At 41.6% G+C, this 21710-nt stretch overlaps 1 protein-coding gene across 4 annotated transcripts in view; it reads left to right on the forward strand.

Annotated features, from left to right (window-relative positions):
• The window catches only part of LOC149306417 (transformation/transcription domain-associated protein), a 129208-nt gene that overhangs the window by 34409 nt on the left and 73089 nt on the right, over nt 1-21710 (forward strand). Inside the window, exons 32-45 of one of the 4 annotated variants that reach the window (XM_089476959.1) lie at nt 3760-3813; nt 3963-3983; nt 4952-5071; nt 6835-6954; nt 7877-8041; nt 8857-9038; nt 9803-10001; nt 10366-10494; nt 11147-11413; nt 12598-12804; nt 14633-14791; nt 15829-15963; nt 16102-16212; nt 16702-16848. In XM_089476959.1, coding sequence (XP_089333085.1) covers nt 3760-3813; nt 3963-3983; nt 4952-5071; nt 6835-6954; nt 7877-8041; nt 8857-9038; nt 9803-10001; nt 10366-10494; nt 11147-11413; nt 12598-12804; nt 14633-14791; nt 15829-15963; nt 16102-16212; nt 16702-16848 — 2016 coding nt within the window. The remainder of the gene's footprint in view (nt 1-3759; nt 3814-3962; nt 3984-4951; nt 5072-6834; nt 6955-7876; nt 8042-8856; nt 9039-9802; nt 10002-10365; nt 10495-11146; nt 11414-12597; nt 12805-14632; nt 14792-15828; nt 15964-16101; nt 16213-16701; nt 16849-21710) is intronic. The other 3 variants (XM_089476956.1, XM_089476957.1, XM_089476958.1) reach the window with 3 other exon arrangements.

The raw sequence follows: 21710 nt of genomic DNA on the forward strand, positions 1-21710 counted from the left end.
AATCTTGTAAAGATTTTTCAGGGTTTTTGTGGAAAACACTAATTTTTCTCAAATTAGAATCATAAGTAGAAAAGCACTAGTTGTCATCGCCAACAATTAGATGTTCTACGGGTTTTGCAGTGTCTTGAGAGCCCAAAATTGAAAACCATTGGTCTCACAGTAGTTGACAATAGCAACAACTTCTTTGCGCCAATGATCTCTCTGCTTAATTAGCCTTTTCTGTCACAAACTCTTATATATGATTAATTCTTTTAAAAAAAGAGGAGTGAAAATCTTACAAGGGGATATAGTTCTGGCCTGAAGTGTGAATACTTGGTATGTGTTAAGATCACTTTACAATGGCAGCATACTCGCACATAGGAGAATATACTGCTAGTTAGTAAAGTCGTAGAGCATGTGCTACGCCGCCTTTGAAGCCTTACTGTAGTACAACCAAGGCTTGGAGTTAGCAGTTCTTTGAGAGACACCATTCACTCATCTTTTATTTCTGACAAGCAGAGGCACAATGATTTAAACCAGGAGTTGGGACTGGTTGGCCCTCCAGATGTTGGATTCTAATGTCCATCACCCCATATCAGCATAGCCATTAATGAGAGCTGCAGTCCAATAATGTATAGAGGGCCACGTGTTCTTCCCTTTAACAACATTAATGAGACTGCAAGGAAATAGGAACATCATGTTTGCTCCCAGTAGGTGTCTATGGAGCTTTGTTGATGCAAACTGAAGTCCTGTTTTCTCCAGGATCTCTTTCATATAAGCCAGCCAGAAGAAGGACATGAAAGCTATCACCTTTTCCCAACTCTTGCACAGGAGTGAATAGCATCTAGAAGTACGCCTTCTCTGAACCTTGCGTTCCAGTAATTAATATGGTTAAAATCTCTTTTGAAGCACAGTTTTGGACCTTCAAGTCAACTCTAACTTTGAACCAACCAATTATAGAGTTCTTTTTTGGCAATTGTTCCAATGAGGGTTGCCATTACCTTCCTTTGAGACTGAGAGAGTGTGACTTGGCTAAAGTCACCAGTGGGGTTTCAATGGCTGAACAGGGATTTGAACCTGATTTCCTGGAGTCCCAGTCCATCACTCAAGCCACAACACCATGCTCACTCTGTTGAAAGGGGTGGGTAGGGTAATAATCTGTTAAATTTGGCCTGCTGTGATTTTGAAGTTCACATTAGTGGAGATTTTCCCAGCTCCCAATCTATGATCAAATAGTATACTGAGGCAGGACTGGGCAAAATACAGCACACCCGCGTCATAAGCGGGTGCGCTTTACGCGGACTTGAGCTTATGCGCTCAAGCCGTGGGACAGAAGGGGCGGCGCGTCCCATTCAATTGAATGGGCGCGTGCGCCCGTTGCGCGCCGCCGTGCACGAGCCCCATTGTTTCCAATAGGGCTTGAGCATAGGCATAATTCGCCTTACGCGGAGGGATCCGAAACGGATCCCCGCGTAAGGTGAGGGCCGACTGTATAGTCCTCCATATGATGTTAGTGTACAATTTGTATCAGTCCTAGACATCCTAACCAGGAGTGAGGAATGGTGAGAATTGCAGTCCTACAGCATCTGGGTGAATGCACTTTGCCCACTTACAAAACACTTTGAAAGGGGCTATTACAGTTTGGAATTTCTAACATCCCCCAAATTCTTGAGGACATAAATGGTTGCCTAGAGGGAAGCATTTTTGTCTAGACAACCATAATATGTACACTTTATGTAATGTGGGGTGGGGGGAATGGAGGTAACATATGGGTTATTTCTTCTTATTGGGGGGAAAAAAGCCCTCTCCAGGGCCTTAATTGACCTAGATGGGGCAAAATCGTGACAAAATTATCTCCATTTTGTGTTTTTCTAAAAATAAAAACCCAGCACATATTAAGCCCAGGGCCACAAAACCAGCTGTGTGGGTTCCAAGTGCTCTCTTTGCCGAGCTATATAGATTGTACTGTATGATTCTAACATGCTTCCACAGTAGATGTTTCACTGCTAATAATTGTGGGGCATTGCTGAACATAATAACAGACTAATAGTAGACATAGCCATTTTAAATGGGTTAAGATACAGTTGTGTGTGACAGAGCTGCTCCAAAAGTTATTGCTTGCCTTGGGGGTGACATTCAGCATCCCATTATGAGTTTGTCTCCTTGCCATAAAAGCTGTTGGAAATCATGACTTTGTCTGTTCTCTCTGTGTGAATTGGATCATGAAAATTCTTGTGTTACAGGAGAAGCAGCTCCTTATTTTTAGATGGAGCGAATCATAAATAGAATAGCTGTTATTTCCTCACCATGTATCTAAATAAGCCTCCATGATATATCCAGGGGTGGTGTTCCAGTTGGCTTTGCTCTTGTGCAGACTTGTTCTTCATCTACGAAGCTATGAGCAAAGTGTCTTTGAACAAGCCAAACCAAAATTGTAGAGCAATGGAAAATATCATCCGTTCCTCTGTCACTTTGAAGAATTAAATGGCTGCATCCACACTGCAGAAACAACCCAGTTTGAGCTCTGCTCGGGGGTCACAACAAATTTCAGTTCCCAGAATTCCATAGCATTGAGCCAGGGCAGTTAAAGTGGTGCCAGAGGGGGTTATTTCTGCAGCATGGATGCAGCCTAAGTCTCTCTGTCTCCCTACCCCTTTTCCCCTTTCTGTATGGCGGTTTGCACATCAATGCTCTGATCTCCATTCATACCAACGGATGGGAAAAACCAAAATCTTTATGGCTTCATATGCATTTGCATAGAAGAGGTTTGCATTTCCCATTCTAAGGAAGCAGTGCTTTGTGGAAAGCAGATTTATCACTATCACATATCAACACTAGACCTCTGTGAAGCTCTGAAAGACCTCTTGTCACCTTAGAAGAAGGTGTCCCTTTGTCACCCTTTGAAAATTCAGCTTGAGGATCATAATTGGGATCTTTCTGGATCCTATTGCATTGTTTCCCACTCCCACAATTGTAGAAATATGGTAACTTGAGGGCTTTAATATCATTCTGTATCACATGAAAGAAGTGGACTGGTGTCCATGAAAACTCATGCTGCAAAATCGGTCTTTCAGATGCTGCTAGATTCCTTTTTGCCTTCTTTCCCCCTTTTTATGCTACAAGAGGCTTAACACAGAAAACTACTTTCATTCGGTAGCTCTTTCTGTGCAATGTAAATCCCTGTGTAGGACATTGATCAAGGTGATGATTTTAAAAAATATAAATTGTCCCTGTCCTCTGCCCATTCGTGATGCCACATGCATTCAAAACTATGGCCCCATACAGACTGCCAAAATAAAGCTGCTTCGGGTCCCTTTGGAGGTATACTGTTTAAATGATGCATGCGTCCTAAGAGTCTAGAAGCTGCACCAAAGCTGCTCCAAAGTGACCTGAAGCAGCTTTATTTTGGCCTGTCTGTATGGGGCCCATGTTACTATTTTTAATGCACAAGCTTTATTAAGGTATTCCCAGACATGTTTGCTGTGTTTATGGTTGGACTAAAGATTGTTAGTCTGTTGTTTTTTTTAAACAGTTCTTGCCCTATTATGTCTTGAAAGGAATTTCTTTTTCATTCGTTGTTGTCTCATGTGGGCCCTGTCTGCCTCCCCAAATAATCTGAAAGCTGCTTTCACTGTCTCATTCATCTTTAATCTTCTTTATTTTTCCTCCCTTGTGCGCAAGTTTACATTTTAAAAAAATCTTTATGGGAAGTTGTATTTATTCGGCATGTATATGAATAGCAAACTGAAAAAAAAAGATGCTTTTCCTCCCCATCCTCAGGAGAGCATTTCCGAGTGCGGGAGATGTTCCTTGTCTCCATTCTCTCAGTTTGAGGTGAGAACATATCCCTACTAAAAAGTCAGTTTCTGACTCCAGTCCTGAAAGCACAGCATATACACATAATTTTTTTCTTTTTGCATTTGTGGGTTTCTTTTTGTCCATTGCTGTTCATGCTGTGAATTTTTGTTCTTGTTTTGGTTCAGCCTGCCATGGAAGGGGTAGAGGTGAGAATTTTCAGTGGAGGCACCAGGAGGTTGTTCGTTTCTCGTTTCAGTTCTTTTCTTCTCCCCCTTTTGTATCTCTTGGTTCTTTCCTCCCCTTCTTTTGCTATGGTTTGTTTAGCTGTATTTGTTACGTATCGGGCAGAATGCATTGTGCCTTTGAGTGCAGTGCTGTGACTTGTCCTATGTATTTTTATTTTTCGTCTGTGGCGGAGTTGTCTGAGTAACACTTGCTGTGATCTGTGAAGGACTTTTAAAGCATGTTCTTTCTTTTTTAAACAAGAAAATAGGAAGCCTGGGTAGCAGTTTTTTTCCACCTCTTGAGTCAAAATGTTTCAGGTTGCTAATGTCAAAAGGGACAGATTTAAAAGCAACCTCAAGATCCCCACTTCACTCCTTTCTGTCCCCGTAGGCTCCATATCTGGAAGTGTAACCACCTTATTGGACCTGATGTGTACAGTGTTTGTGCATGCACATTTTCCTTCCCTCTTCTCTCTGGCATTTGTCCTGACCTGACACTGAAAGCTATCCAAGTGGTCAGCAGAGGAGTTAACCATAGTATCTTTAGATGAAAAACCAGAAGCAGCAGAGTTGTCTTGTTGAAATAGCTAGCCCAGGTGAGCCGTCGAATCCTAATGGTGGAGACTGAAGGCAAGACAACTGTTATCGTTTTGTCCAAGTCAGGTTTTACTTTTGAGAGTCACTCCCAGCTTAGTCACACAACATTGGACATTGCTGTCATTCCATTAAAAAAAGTCATACAATGCCACTATGCAAGAAAAAAGGTTTTCTTTATACCCTGGGGTAAGTAGCAGTGGTTTAACTCCTTGCTTTGGTTTGCCAGCCATGCTAACATCTAGAAAGAGGAAAATCTAGTTCCAGTTAGGGTCTGTGGCGTGCCGACTTCAAACGCAGGCTTTTAAAAATACAAGTCAGATGGATGCTTGCTAACATTTCCATTTTATCTGTAGGAAATGAAGATTTGCTCGGCAATTATAAACCTATTTCATCTGATCCCGGCTGCTCCTCAGACGCTCGTTAAACCCTTGCTCGAAGTTGTGATGAAAACGGAACGGGCGATGCTGATCGAGGTAAAGTGGCACTTAATTTCCCTAATTGCTTCCATTCTTCCATTTGTAATATTTGCTTTAATTGTCTTTTGAATGGTTCCAGCTCCCTTGTGTAATACATTTGATTTCAAACATTGATTTGTGGACGCTACTGTTTGCACACGCTTCCATTTTTTCCTTGAGAGTTTGGAAATGGTTCTTACAGGTTCCAAAGGTTCAGGTGAGACAGTAATACAGGTATGCCTCTGTTAACAAAGTAGCTACAGTGTGCCCGCGCCAACTGTGGACTTGGCAAGCCCCGGCTTTTAAAATGGGTGTGTGTGCACCCATTGGAAACAGTGGGTTTCAGCATCTGCCTTTTTTGCTATCCACGGTGTGGGTATGTGTGTCCGGAGTGGATTCCCCACGGATAGCAAGGGCCGACGGTATATTCCCGGATATTACTCCATTAACAGGAAATTCCTGGACACTACTCTTTAGCAGAAAATTAGTTACCAGAGGCAGAAATAATAATAATAATAATAATAATAATAATAATAATAATAATAATGTTTATTTATATACCGCTTTTCCAAATTAGATCAAAGTGTTGTACAACAGGAAGTACAATACAATAAATAAAATGGAAGGAGTATAGATATGTTCCCACACCACACACACAAGAGCAGTCCAACATATCTGATCAAACATTTTATTTAAGATTAGCAATATGCACATGTGAAATAAAACAGTCAGGTCAGGTAAGCCTTGCATAAGTAAAGAAAAAACATTTTGAACCTAGAGACCACTTGAAAACTCTTCCAGAATATATCCAGGGAGGACTTTTTCTTCCAGCAGCCTCCAGTTTTCTTATGACTTCCATTGTGGTGGTGGCCTATCTCATAGAGCTATGCTTCTTTAGCATCCTGGGAATAGCTTGTGAGATAGGCCTATCTGCTATCCCCTTTTCTCTGTTTTGTTGTTCTTGCATGCTCTTTAAGGGCACAACAACTGCTTTTTACCTTTTCTGTTGTCGACAGGTTCACAGGATTATAGCAGGATTGGCTGGAGTAGAATCCCGCTCTTTCCCAACTCAGATCTTTGTTTATTGAATTTACTGCTGGATATGTTGCTGCAGTACAATTCTAAATGTCAGTGCATTTCTAGCCCCTCCTTCACCATCCTTCCAAGGAGAAAGGCTTCAGAGGGACTAAAACCTTTGCAAAATGGAAGCTTGCTCTTTATATGCATTATAAGAACCATGCAGTTGGATCAGGGCAACAAGCACAGCTATGTGTACTTACCCTTGACAGCCATTTTTATGTCCTACTGTGAGTGCCACTGCCAATTGAAGTGAGGCAGATGGCTATGAGGATGTGCATCATGGTAGCCCAAGTGTGGGAATGGTTTCTCCAGAGAGACCTGCCTGATGCCACCTTTGTGGTTATTCTGGAACCAGAAATCTGCATGGGTTTTTTGTGGTTCTTTATTAATTATATTCTGTCATACTATGTTGTAAGCCAAATAGAGAACAAAGTTAATGGGTGGCATTGTCAATATATATTAAGTAAAGAAAGTTTAGAAATATTATCCTTCAGCCTGTCCTGGTGTTTCAAACATTCCTTCCTTAAAATAACAGGAAAGCTCCAGACGCACTAAAGAAATTGAAATTCTAGTTTCAGGATTTTCTTGCCTGTTTACAAGTCCAGAGACATTCGTAGACAAAGAACTGCAAAGCTGTGCAACTCTGAGCTTGCCCACATCCTAAATTAAGATGAATTTTTCTTTGTGGTTTGTTTTCTCAGGCCGGCAGTCCATTCAGAGAACCATTAATAAAGTTTCTGACGCGCCACCCCTCCCAGACTGTTGAGTTGTTTATGATGGAAGCAACCTTAAATGATCCACAATGGAGCAGAATGTTTATGGTACGTATACATCTATATATCAAGGTGTTTTCCAGGCACGAAGGAGTGGTACAAATGCAAACAGTCCCATTTCCTGAAATGTGATCAGAGTAGTTGGTGTGAACCACAAAATGGTATTCTCTGTCCCTTCTGGGGCATATGTTCCTCTCCTCCATCCTTTCCTCCCTTAGCCCTAAACATTAAAGATCATGTTTGTATCTGCCTAACCATGCCTGTTACTCAGCGTTAAAAATTTCACTTCAAATGTAGGGTTTTAAAAAGATTCAGACCAGAGAGTTCCTGATTGTACCAGTTCATATCCTGTTGTAACCACATTGGTTTCCTAACCTAGTGGCTAACTCAGGCCCCAAACAGACAGGCCAAAATAAAGCTGCTTCGGGTCACTTTGGAGGTATGCTATTTAAGTGATGCATGCGTCCTAAGAGTATGGAAGCTACGCCAAAGCCACGCTCCAGTCCTTTCAAGACCAAGATATCTGAAATAATGTTTTGGTATATGTGTATTGTGTGTTTGCAATAATAACAGTGATTGTAACACCGATAATAAACACATATAAAAATGGGAGATAGCAATACTGTGTTACTTTACCATGTGCTTCTGAGAATTACACTTGGTAATGTACAGGAAATGCTTTCAGCACTTAAATTGTTCCATGAACATTAAACAACATTATTAGTTTCATTAGTTTCTTAACCATGACAAGAAGATTTCTGCGTGATGTGCGAGCCGGTCTTGCACATGCCCCAGCCCTAAGTGAAGAATCAAAACAATTCTGCCATTGTCCCATCAATATTTTGACTCCAGAATGCACTAGATTGTTGCAACAGGTTTTAAGCTTAAAATTACAAGGATGTATTTCAGGAGTTATGGACACCTTCCTTTGCCCTAATTGGTGTTGTTTTTCTTTTTAATTTGAAACCAGAGTTTTTTGAAACACAAAGATGCAAAACCTCTGCGTGATGTTCTGGCAGCCAATCCCAATCGCTTCATCACATTATTGTTACCTGGCGGTACGCAAGCGGCTGTCCGGCCTGGCTCTCCCAGCACAAGCACAATGCGGCTCGATCTCCAGTTTCAGGCTATCAAGGTAGGATATTCCTTCTAGCAAGTTACTTCCCCAAAGGGTTCCCAGGGTAGGGGGAAAGCAGTCCACAAGCAGTTTCCAAGGCCAGTTTTGTGGCCCTCAGAACTGATCATCAATTTTTGTGTGTGTGTGTGTGTGGGGAATTGTATCCAGAATTACAGTGTGCCCTTGCTATGTGCAGGGAATCCAGGTATAGTAAAAAATGTGGGAAACAATGGGGTTCAGCATCTGCCTTTTTTTTTTTTTTTACTATCTATGGTGTTTGGCATGTGGAAAATACTATCTTTTAAACAGTATTGCTGTTCCGTGTTGTCAAGTCATTTCTAACTTATAATAAACCTAGGGAAAAACCCTATCACGGGATTTTCTGGGGCTGAGAATGTGTGACTCAGCCAAGGTCACCCATGGTCACCTCTTGGAATTATCTTGGCAAGATTTGTTCAGAGGGGGCTTGCTTTTACCTTCCTCTGAGGCTGAAAGAGGTTGACTTGCTTATGGTACCTTGGTGGGTTTCCATGGCCAAGGGGTATTCCAACCCTGGTCTCCAGAGTTGTTGTTGAACGCTCAGAACATTGCACCACACCCGCAACCTGGCCTTTTTTTGGAGTTCTTGTGTGCTTGGTATTGGTATTTTTTGGCATTTTTGTGTGCTTGTGTTTCCTCCCTTGGTTTTCTGTTTCTTGGCCTTATGTTAATAAGTCCTTAACATCTTTCTTTGGAACTACTGGAAAGAAAACATTAAATGGACATAAGTAATCACCCACTTAAGGCTATGTGGGTATTGAATACACACGAGTGTCCTTGTTTTGTTTTGGCAGATCATAAGCATAATAGTTAAGAACGATGAATGTTGGCTGGCAAACCAGCATTCCTTAGTGAGCCAGCTCCGGCGAGTGTGGGTCAGTGAAGCTTTTCAGGAGAGGCACCGGAAGGAAAACATGGCTGCGACCAACTGGAAAGAGCCCAAACTCCTGGCATATTGCTTATTGAATTACTGCAAGTATGTAGATCTGTGTGTAGAATTGCTGTCTCTGAAAGTGAGCTCAGGTTGCAATTGCTGATCAAAACAGGATCCCCAAGAGACAAAAAGCAATAGAATTAGCTACTCCCCCAAAGCTCCCCAAACATTGGAGGGCAAGCCCTTAAAAAAAAAAAAAAGCCTACTGTTGAAGATGAAAACCTGAAAAGGGTGGAGGAAAATTCAGGAGTGGAATGGTTTGTTGGAGGGAGGGCATGGCTGACTGCATAGATCCTTAGGCAGGGATACCTTGTTAGGAGCTGAAGATGCATTGCCACATACTGTTTGCGACACTCAAATATTTTCAGCTTCTATTGTACATTGTTCTTCAAACTTGTACCTAAAGAAGAGAGAGAGAGAGGTCTCCTGAAACCATTTAAACTAAAATAGATGGCATCTACTGCTCAAACTGATTTGTTTGGTTTTTTAAAAAGAGGATGAAGTAGTTAGTGATGAAAGAGGTGCTCCCAGTCAAAACAGATAATACTAGTCTACACAAGCCACTAATATTTTTGGTGAGCCAGCTTTGGAAGCATAGACCTTTGGAAGTTTGGGTATTTTAAATATAGCCAGAGCTTGGGAGAAGTTCCTTTTTTGTATATAGGACTTCTAGATTTTTCCCACCAAGATTTTGGGAATTGTGCAATATTTGCATTCCCCAAGGTCTAAAATAGCACATCTTGTAACAGCTATTATATTTCCTCAGCTGGCTGGTTCTTAGTTTTTGCCCTTTTGCATTTTCTCAGGAGAAATTACGGTGACATTGAACTGCTCTTCCAACTTCTGCGAGCCTTTACAGGCCGTTTCCTCTGCAACATGACTTTCCTGAAAGAATACATGGAGGAAGAGATCCCCAAAAACTACACCATTGCCCAAAAACGGGCCCTCTTCTTCCGTTTTGTCGACTTTGCTGATCCCAACTTTGGAGATGAGCTGAAAGCCAAGGTAAACTAAAATAAATTAAATGAAACCAGGTTGGTATTTAGGTTTTCATTTCCTTGGGCAACAAAAGTTGCTTGCTTAAATGTCAACAGGAGCTCAATAATTGGCGAGGCCACTTTTGTGAAAATACCATGCCTAAAGAAGAGCAGTAATGGGTGAAGTCAGCAATTCATCAAACTCCGTTTTGAATGGGCCTCATCTTGAATATTGGCAGACTTGTTTGCCTGCAGCCATTCCATTAGAAAGAAACTTAATTTCTATGGGGATTTGTAGTGTCCTGTGACATATTGCACATTCATTGGAGGTAAATGACACTTAGAAAGAGTATGCTTTTATCTTTTCTTCTTCTTTTTTTTTTGATCTGCAGGTTCTGCAACACATTCTAAATCCAGCTTTCTTGTATGGCTTTGAAAAAGGTGAAGGAGAACAGTTGCTGGGTCCTCCAAATCCAGAAGGAGACAACCCTGAAAGCATCACTAGTGTATTCATAACAAAGGTAGTTCATTTTTAGAGCAGTGACAGCAGTAAAGGGTGGGGAACAACAGCCCTTGGGCCTGATCTATCCAAAACCTAACACTTTTAAAACCCTTGGTTTCATTGCAAGAGATATTAAGTGCTTGCTTAACTTTTCCATTGAGATCAGTGGAATCAAAAGAGCTGAACTGGGAGAGCTGTGCTGTAGAGAGTTCTCAGGTCTGGGAGCCTAACCAGGAACTGGGGTTTGGCTTGTCAAACCAGACGTCAGTGAAGAGTTCTGCTTCCAAGCAGAGTTCAAGCAGATGAGAAATGGGTAGCTGGACTGCAACTCCCATAAACTCTTGGCAGTTGGCAACACTGGTTAGAGCTGAGGGAGATTATAGTCCAGCAACATTTGGAAGACTTCATATTCCTCATCCCTAATTTCTTGGGGTGTAGAGCTGATGGTCAGCCTGGGTGGTCAGAAGCATGCCAGTACTTGCTGATCAGAGAAATCCTCTATCCTGCAGTTTTAATGGCTTGCCACACAGAACTATGGGTTGCCGGTTCTTGCTCTGACAACTTCTAACAGCCAATTTTGATGGAACATGCCCATTATGGATTTGTTTGTTTGTTTGTTTGTTTGGTAGTGTATGATTGACGTTACTTCTCCCTTCCCATTTGGGGCACAGGTACTTGATCCTGAAAAGCAAGCCGACATGCTAGATTCCCTCAGGATTTATCTCCTACAGTTTGCCACCCTTCTTGTTGAGCATGCTCCACACCACATTCACGACAACAACAAGAACCGGAATAGCAAACTGCGGCGACTCATGACCTTTGCTTGGCCTTGTCTGCTCTCAAAGGCCTGTGTGGACCCAGCATGCAAATACAGTGGGCACCTGCTCCTAGCACACATCATTGCCAAATTTGCCATTCACAAGAAGATAGTCTTACAGGTAATGCCATTATGCATATACAAATGAATATTGAAAAGATGCTCTGAATCTTCCCATGCTGAGTTTTCCCTTTGAGCTGGGCTTGGATACATTCTGGAGAGATAGGCAGGTTGTTGTTGTGCATCCACATTTGATCTAATTTGGAAAAGCGGTATATAAATAAACATTATTATTATTATTATTATTATTATTATTATCCACCAACACAAATGCAGGGTTTCATCCAGGAAGCAATTGCAAAGTGTGTTCATGGGTGCTTCCTTTATAAAATCCTAGAGTTGGAAGAGACCCCAAGAGCCATCTAACCCAACCTCATTCTGCCATGCAGGAAGACACAAGCAAAGCACCCTCAACAGATGTCCATCCAGCCTCTGTTTAGAAATATCCAAAGAAGGAGACTCCACCACACTCCAAGGGAGTGTGTTCCACTGTGGAATATCTCTTACCATCATGAAATTCTTCTTAATATTTAAGTTGAAAGCAGCTTACCCTGAGTTTTTTTGTGGGCTAGCTACCAAGTAAACATGTCTAAAAGACTCCAGAAATGGCCCCAAACACTGTGAAATCATTCCCCATTCCCTAAAGAGAGCACTGGAGGGCATTTAGAAGCAAAAGATGTTCAACTGGGTGGGCTGATGCAGTCCCCGAACTCTGGCAGTTGCTTACCTGTGAAGTAAGTTTGTAGGAATGAGTTCAAAAACCCACCTAAAGAAGAAGGTGGAAGATAGTAAATGTACTTGGTAGCAGTGTTGATAGACACTGAGCCTGAGATGAGAGTGTTTGCTGCAAAAACAAAGGTAAGTGAGTTTTGAGACATGTGATGATGAAAATGGCAAGGAGGTTATATATCTTGTATAGCTTTCAGTTGAGCGGAGAGAGCCAAAGGCATACAATGATACGGTGAACAAATTGGTTTTTCTTGATCTCTGAATCCTCTGAGCAAGTTTGTTTTTCAAAGCCTGGTTCTTGTGAGTAGAGAGGATAGCCGGGAGCAGCAGGTAGAGAAATCTTGTAGAAGATGTTAGACATGGAGATATGGAAGTATGGCCTAATCGCGTGAAAGAAGATGTTAGCTACTACTTTATGCTATTCTCATGGTAGGTTTACAAATGTACCGCACATTGGTTCTGACATGTTTGCCTATGTTTTTTAAATAATTTTGTTCATTCTTTCCTTCTTTTTAGGTCTTTCACAGTCTCCTGAAGGCTCACGCAATGGAAGCTCGGGCTATTGTTAGGCAAGCTATGGCTATCCTGACACCAGCTGTGCCGGCTCGGATGGAGGATGGCCACCAGATGTTAACTCACTGGACGAGGAAGATCATAGTAGAAGAAGGTCATACAGTTCCCCAGCTTGTCCACATTTTGCATTTAATAGTCCAGCACTTCAAGGTATTTGCATCGTGATGATGTTCTTAAGGTGTCATAGGATAGAAAATTCTCCCATTACTATGGGTGTCTCTGGATGTTTGTTCTCCTTTAAAAAACAACAACATGGTTTTACTGTGTTGATTGCAGTTGAATATGTTTTTTGAGAATCTGTTGAGTGAGGTTTTTGCTCATTTGGGGTTAGGTATCACACAGCCCTCCTGATGTAGTTGGACTACAACTCCCAGTCTGGCTCAGAATTGGCTTTGATGCTAGGATTGCTGGGAGTTGCTTGCACTTCAATAACATTTTGAGGACTGCATGATTCCTACCCCTCTGGTAGTTAGTCAGTGGTCATGCTGGCCAGACTTCAACTTTGTATTGTGAAATGACAATCTTAATATATTAAATGTAGGCCTGTTACAGACTGCCAAAATAAAGCTGCTTTGGGTCTCTTTGGAGGTATGCTGTTTAAATGATGCATGCATCCTAAGAATCCGGAAGCTGCACCAAAGCTGCACTCTAGTCCTTAGGACTGGAGTGTGGCTTTGGTGCGACCTCCGGACTCTTAGGACCCATGCATCATTTAAACAGCATACCTCCAAAGAGACCTGAAGCAGCTTTATTTGGGCAGTCTGTAACAGGTCGTAGTTTCAGTTCCATTTTACTGTGCTGTGTCATGTTCTTTTTTTAAAAAACAGTACATTTGATTGTTAATTCTACCTTTGCATCTTGCTAGGCCTTTTTGCAAAACCACTCAAAATCTCTCTTTCTCAAAGAAAGGAATGCTTCTGAGTGGTATTCTTCACTCGTACAAAGGGTTAACTTAATCTTGACCCAAATAACGTCCTGAAGAGGGTTTGCATGGTATCAAACAGCTCACATAGGAACCCTGTGAGACCTTCATAAATGACAGAGAGCACAAATCAAATTTGGAATGGCTTATTTCAGGACAAAGTGCTTCGTAAATGGTAGTTTGTGTTGATTTTTTAGGCTGGAATTGCCTGAGGGTCAGGGGAGTAATTTTTGTGTAGGATGCAAACTGCTATATGTCTTGGTCCAGTGAACACTCCCTCCTTCCCTGTACCTAGTTATTTGGACTGCAGCATGAATGAGAGAGCTTGGTTGGTTTTGTCATTGTCGAATAATGCCCCAAAGGTTTAACACTATTAGTGGGCTGAGAGAGAGAGAATTGCAAACGAAGATGAAAGTAGTCTATAATCAGTTGGCCAGAGGCACTTAGAATACAATACTTAAACTAAAAAAAGCTTGCTTTTTCTCTGCATTGTAATGCTCTGACCCTGCTAGGTTTCAAATAATATTGGGGGAATAAGTGTGTCAGTAGGTGTACTTAGCACAGCTTGAATTGAATCGGAAATGCTAGTGAATTTCTAATCTCTCCAACCTCATAATCTGCAAAGTATATTTTATCAATACAGGAAAAATCCATCCTTATGCTCCATTGCTTAAGGTAATGTGGGCTTCTCTTGCCCGTGAATATATGACGTGCCATCTCTGTGTATAACAATACTGATTCTGTGCAGTGAGGTACAAGATGCAGAGGCTTGTTCAGACATCCCCTCAACTGTGGTTTGCTCTAAGCATGTGTTAGTTTTATAACCATGGTTTGAACTTCCAAGTATCAGGTAAACCAGGGTTTAGAACCGTCTGTTTGATCCACATCACATCTCCTTCTTAATCCCGAGACTTACCTTTCTTTGTTCCACAGCTGCAGGATTTTGAAGGGATGGAAAGAAATATTTCACTCTGCTCTAACTGTAAATGGTTAATATGTAGAGAAAGGAAGCACGTTGTACCTAGGAGAATAACCATGGAGGATTTTTCCCCATAGGTTTACTATCCAGTGAGACACCATTTAGTGCAGCACATGGTGAGCGCCATGCAGAGGTTGGGCTTCACTCCCAGTGTTACTATTGAGCAGAGAAAACTTGCTGTGGATCTTGCCGAAGTGGTTATCAAATGGGAACTGCAACGAATCAAAGATCAGCAGGTAAGAGTACTCTAGTGTTTGTGACTTTAGGTAGGAAAGCAAAATTATCAGCTTTCCTACCTAAATAAATAAATAATTTGAAGGGCCATACTCATACTGTTACTGTTAATACTGTTGTTGTTACTTTATTCATTTATATCCCATCTTTCTCACCATAGTGAGACTCAAGGTAGCTAACAGCGTTTTAAAACGATACTGATGAAAAACACAAAAGTTAAAAGAAAGTGTAAAATATATAATTAAACAGTTATTTGTTAAAATAATTAGAATATTAAAAAGCATTAGACAATAAAAAACACTATGTACAGGCCCTTAAAAAAACCCTTCAAAACCAGCACCACACAGCATTAAGAGTCCAACCGCAATATTTGTACAGACCTGATGACACAAAAATATTTTAACCTGCTGCTGGAGGAGAACAATGACAAGGCCAGCTTCACCTTTCTGGGGAGGGAGTTCCAGAGCCTGGGAGCAGCCATCGAGTGGGTCCTTTCCCACCAAATGAGCCTGAGAAGGTGGTGGAACAGAGCTTTTCCAGATATTAAAACCCTAATGTATAGGGAGATGATCTTAAAACCCTAATGTATAGGGAGATGATGTTGTCGTTGTGTGCTTTCAAGTCATTTCTGGATTACGACAACCTTAAAGCAAACCAAACCTATTGAGGGTTTTTCCTTACCAAGAGGGTTTGCCATTGTCATCCACTGAGGCTGGGAGAGTGTGATTTGCCCAGGGTCACCCAATGGGTTTCATGCCTAAGTGGGGACTCGAACCCTATTCTCCAGAGTAATAGTCCAATGCTCAAACTAATACATGCCATTGGCTTTTTTACAGGGAGATACTGTCCTTCAAATAGCCATATAGGGCTTTATAGGCCAAAACCAGCACTTTGAATTGCACCTGGAAATGGCTGTTTTAATCCGTTTTAAGCAACCTTTGGTCCCAACGTGGGAAAAAGGCAAAATAGAAATGAATATAATAATGGTAATGGTAATGATGTGTTGAATTCCAACTCTTTGATTTCTATCCCACCCCAGCCAGATTCTGATATGGATGCAGGTACCAGTGGTGAAGGATCTGGTTCCACCTCATCGGCTGTAAAGAGGGGGCTGTCGGTTGACTCTGGACAAGAAGTGAAGCGGTTCAGGACAGCAACTGGCGGGATAAGTGCAGTAAGAGCCAGAGATTGCCATTCCTTTCTTGCATACCTTGTTTTCCATTTCTATACCTTTTTTAATATCTCATTTTTATGACATTGACTTTGCTGGTCAGCCACTTGCTATCCATTTTGACATCAATTGTGCTCTCAGGTATTTGGACGCAGCCAGTCGTTGCCTGGAGCTGATGCCCTCCTTTCGAAGCCCATTGACAAACAACACACGGACACGGTCATCAACTTCCTCATTAGAATTGCTTGCCAGGTACGGTGCACTTCCGAAATGACAGTGGTAAGGTTTGATTAGTATCAAAAAGTCAGCCTCACTGCTCCATTGAAGGAGATATGCAGGGTTGAGCTGGTCCTAATGCAGGTGGGGAGGAGAGAGATTGAGGGAGCAAGATTCTTATGGGTTAGGTTTGTTCTTCCAATATAGCACTATGCAACTGTTGGAAACTAGAGGGTGCCACTACTGCACTGTTGCCTTAGGGTCACCATAAGTCAGAATCGACTTGAAGGCACATAACAACAAAATGTGTGCATGGGGTGTTGACCACTTTGCTCAATGGACCATTGTCAGCAGCCTGCCCTTAACTGTGTTGCCCTAAATTACTTTCAAGCAAAGCCTTCTTCCAGAAGTGAAATGAGGTGACTGTTTTCACAGGAGATACATTGGCATTCAAATATTAATGAGTTCTAAAAGATTATGATGATAAATGTTTGCTACTTGGTAATTATTCTGGTTAATTGCTAGGTAAATGACAACTCAAACACTGCTGGCTCACCAGGAGAACTGCTTTCTCGGCGTTGTGTTAACCTTCTGAAGACAGCTTTACGACCAGATATGTGGCCAAAATCAGAGCTCAAACTGCAGTGGTTTGATAAGCTCTTAATGACTGTGGTAAGTTAACAGTTACAGCCTTCAAAAATCTTAGGCATCAAGATGATACGACATAATTAAAGGCTTAATAAAATTATTTGGGTGCTTTACGAGTTGTCATGTCACACCGCCATGTGTCGATTCATTTTTTAACAATGTGATGAAACAGTGTTTGTATGTATTGAAGGAAACAGTGTGGTGCTTGCCTTAGAGAACTTGAAATGTCATGTTAGCCTATTTAATTTCCAGTTTAATTTGGTGCCATGACTTGGAGAATGTTCAGACTAATGGAATTGATTTAGAGTCCGAAATAATTAGTCTTGTCAGTCTCTTGACACTGGGTTTAGGTGAAAAAAGGCAACTGATGAGAATTGGAAATGAGTGACAGGTTTTGCATTGGAAGCTTGATGAGATGTTGGTATTTTATGCAAGTAGGATTTTTTATATTCCTAGAGAGTTGTCCAAGATTGGTCTTGAATTACTGTTACAAGTAATTACTGCATTACTTACCTGTCTTAGCTTATCCCAGTCATCCTTCAAGAAGGTCAATATAGTGAAATTAGGCCCACTTCTTTTTATTCTGAGTATGACTTTGAAAGCAAAGTCTAGGACTACTCATCATTACTCCGTTAGGTTAATGTCTGAGTAGGGACTTGAACTTGGGTATTCCCCTTCTAAATCTCAACAGTTTAACTCAGTGTGTCCCAGTCTGGTGCCTTCTAGATGTGTTGAATGATAACTCCAGTTGTCTCCAGCTAGTCCGAACAATGGAAGACATCATGGCAACACATCTGGAAAGCACCAGATTGGAGAAGGCTACTCTAGCCACTGTACTTCATAACCACTGACTTCCCAGCAGATTTAGGTGACTGTGGTCTCCCCCCAGATTGCTGCAGCAGAGATGGTGCTGTATTTCTATAGCCATGTGTGAATTAAATCCCATCTCCATAGCAAAATCCCAACAGGGTTGTATCTGTCTCTCCATCTTCTCACCCCACTCCCCCAGAAAATAGAGAGCACTGCTTAGCTATTTGGTAGCCATCAAGTGAAAAGCAGGATTTGGGGAGAGGTTAGACTGATATTTTTATTTAATCTATCCAGTGTTTTCCTCAGTTACATACATTATTGATTTGATAATTTAAAAAAAATGAAAGCTCTGGCTCCCTTGGTTTGGTTTAACACTGGTTTTTTTTAATCTTGGTGCATTATTTCTTGTGCCTGTCATTGCACTTTACCAGTTTTGTTACTATAGATAGTACGTTTGGTGTAGATTTTTAAAAAGTAGCTTGAAAAGGAAACGTGGATTATCAATTGTGTCATGATTTAATATTAATAAGGAAATGGGGACATTGTGTAGGAGTTCTGTGACATCCTTGTTGCTTTACCCGTTTCCGTATCTTTGAGAATGGTCTCATCCAGCACTGGTGCGGCTGCACTGGAAGTGGTTTAGGAACTAGGCTAACTGATTTGGGGGTTGTATAGCATACAAAACTGTTAAAAAAGAAGGCAAAAAAGACAACTGCAATGGTGGGGGAAGCTAGTCTCTCTGAATATGTATCCCTTCTAGTATTGGATTTGGCTAAGCGTTTTCTGCATCAAAATTACCCCTTAACAGCTGCTTGACAAATGCGTCTGATATGAAAAGTGGCCTTGCTCCCTGCTGTGTATGGATGCTAATTGCCACGTTTTGTGTTATAAGATGCTGCCTGGAATATTTATTCTTACATAAACTGAAGGACTAATGCACAACTAGTGGGGTTAATCCTTTGTACCAACCTAGTTGAGGACTCAAAGGTCTAAATGGGTATATCCATTGGATCCTTACTCTACCTCTTTAGTTTAATTTCTTCTGCCTTTTCAACTGGTCAAGTTTTCAAATTTTGTCTCCTCTTTTTTTAATCCCGCTTAAATCTAATCTTTAAAAATCATACTTAAATAGGCAGGGTAAAATTAAAATAGAGAGCTTGATTATGGCTTCTGGTTTAGCAAAAAAGAAGCGTAAGCAGAATGATTCAGACAGAGAGAAAGAGGAGCCCTGCTTGCCTTCTGAGAAAAGGAAGCATCAAGCGGAGGACAATATAGCTTGTGTGAACTCAACCTACACCGCAAGATTGGAGGTTGAAGAAGGCTAAAAGCATAATGAGATTGGTATCAAAGGTTACCCGACTAGTGAGAAAGATGCCTATGGCAGATGCTGAGTTAATAATCAAGAAAATAGTTTTTTGTGGGTGTTTCGGTCTATGCGGCCATGTTCTAGAAGAGTGTATTCCTGACGTTTCGCCAGCATCTATGGCTGGCATCTTCAAGAAAATATTCAAAACTTCAAGTGAAAGTGATGGTGAAGGCTGTCATTCACAGCAGTGACCAAATGTGGTATGTTTCAAAGATACTGAACATTGGCATGGCAGTAAAGGATCTATGGAGATCATTAGCACAGGCGCCACTCATGGGCACCGTCTTGAAAAGTCAGATTCCAGCCAGAGATATGGGGCAAGACCTAGGAAGGTGACAATGGAATCAAGTGGGTGGTAGGACACCATGATCGGCACTTTAAGCATTTCAGCAAAGCAATTGCGGCAAGTTGTGGAGGAGAAAAGTGCTTTTTTACACTGACACCAGTCAATGGGTACACAGAATCAATTTCTTCAGTACCTTTCTTGTTTATTGGCAGAGAATGCTTCTCAGGCACAGGAAAATATTATTGATCTCAAAGACTTTGGTCCAGCAGCACAAGTCTCACACTTCAATATACTTGCGTTAAGAAATACAGTGAAGGAGTTAGAGTTACAGCAAAGGATGCAGAAGCGCAAGCAGAAAACCGGCCAACGTGAAATATTAAAAAAAAATTCAGCACAATGATTTTAACCAATCTAGGCAATTTTAAGCAATTTAAGTAATTTCAGCAGTTTAAGTAATTTGAATAGTTTAATCAGCTTCAGAAATCAACATGATTCAACAGTTCAGTTACTGGAGTTCTCTGCAGTCCCCAAAAGCTGTTTTAAAAAGTGTGAGAAATGGTTTAGCTTGCTACCATGAATGCAGTTCTTCTTCCTCTTTACCTCTGGACTTGCTTATTCATAGTGCCACTATATTCTGCTCTGGTCAGGCCCCACCTGGAATATTGTGTCCAGTTCTGGGCACCACAATTCAAAAAGGACATTGAGAAACTGGAGCGTGTCCAAAGGAAATGGTGAAAGGTCTGGAAACCATGCCCTACGAGGAACGACTTAGGGAGCTGGGGATGTTTAGCCTGGAGAAGAGAAGGTTAAGAGGTGATATGATAGCCCTGTTTAAATATTTGAAGGGATGCCATATTGAGGAGGGAGCAAGCTTGTTTTCTGCTGCTCCAGAGACTAGGACCTGGAGCAATGGATGCAAACTGCAGGAAAAGAGATTCCAGCTCAACATTAGGAGGAACTTCCTGACAGTAAGGGCTGTTCGACAATGGAACAAATTCCCTCGGAGTGTAGTGGAATCTCCTTCCTTGGAGGTCTTCAAGCAGAGGCTGGATGGCCATCTGTCGGGGATGCTTTGATTGTGATTTCCTGCATGGCAGGGGGTTGGATTGGATGGCCCTTGTGGTCTCTTCCAACTCTACGATTCTATGATTCTATGATTCCATTTACAGCATATGATGTTTCTGTGTATGCGCATGTGTGTAGGTTTGTGTGTCAAAGTTTACCATTTGGGTTTAAAGTTGTAGAGGGTCATTTTTGTACCCATCTGTACCATGGCAAGCTGCACCTCCTCAAAGCATCTTTTACCCCAGGGAGAGAAAAGGCAAATATCATCACAGGAAGACTCAAGGGACTGGGATGCTGCCCTGGGCATATTTTAGGGTAGAAAAAAATAGCTTATTTTAGAAACAGGAAATCTGGTTTCTAAACAAAATTATATTTTAACTTTGAGACAGGTCTGGGTGGTTGCTGAAATACCTTTTAAATAGCAAAGTGCACCTCTTGAGACTTCTGGGGGTGCAATTTGCTATTTTGGGCCAATTTTTCTTCTGCTGTTATGGGGTCATAGGGGTTCTTGGTGGCTGCCTGAGGCCAACAAGATGCCCTTCACCCACATGGCAAGGCATGGCAGCCTCTGTTACAGCATGGCAGCCTTTGCTGTAGTTAGCCTATTTCTTTGAAAAGAAAATCATGGCTTTCTTCATATCATCCTCTGACTTCCCCTGTAAAATCAGAGTATTCTTGTTAAAATTCAGTACTTAGTGTTGAAGAGCTGCGGAAGATCAAGCTGAATTACTTAGCAGCTACTCTTCACGTTGTCTTCCTTTTTACAAATGAAGCAGAATTACATAGTGCTGTAAGAATTATCTTTGGCCTCCCTTCTGCATTCTGAGTAATTGAGTGCAAATCTATTATTCCAACACTTGTCAGAGGCTCTTGAGTTGCTTGGCAAAAGCAGCCCGCATTGGGAGTCGTAGAAAATGGCCTTTTGGTTCTTTTTACTAGAGGTCTGGCATACATTGGGCAGTTGGTGTGAGGGATGATTGACAAAACGTCCAAGCTTGCTTAGGATGTTGAGTCTCATCCTGTGTTGATGGACACCTCAAGGATATCGCCATGCTTGAGTAGCTGCTCCTTGCCCCAAATGAGGCTTAATTTATTAATTAATTTAAAGTATTTATATCCCACCCTTCAGCCACAAAGGTTTTCAGACGGGCTTACAGTTAGTTTGGCAGTTCACTGCTGCAAGGAAAAAGGAATGAAGGGGTGGTACTTCACTTCATCAGCTCCTGGCCTTCTCCTCCAGGAACCACACCAATGACAATTGGAACATGGGAGTCTCACCAACTTCTGGGGCCCAGGCATGATGGCACTATGCTTGGATGCTCTCCTTACCACCATAGGTGGTTCACTTCTTGTTACAAG

The sequence above is a fragment of the Sceloporus occidentalis genome, unplaced genomic scaffold (genome assembly GCF_023333645.1).
Source record: "Sceloporus occidentalis isolate IW3139 unplaced genomic scaffold, rSceOcc1.0.p SCAF_10, whole genome shotgun sequence".
NCBI classification, from domain to species: Eukaryota; Metazoa; Chordata; class Lepidosauria; order Squamata; family Phrynosomatidae; genus Sceloporus; species Sceloporus occidentalis.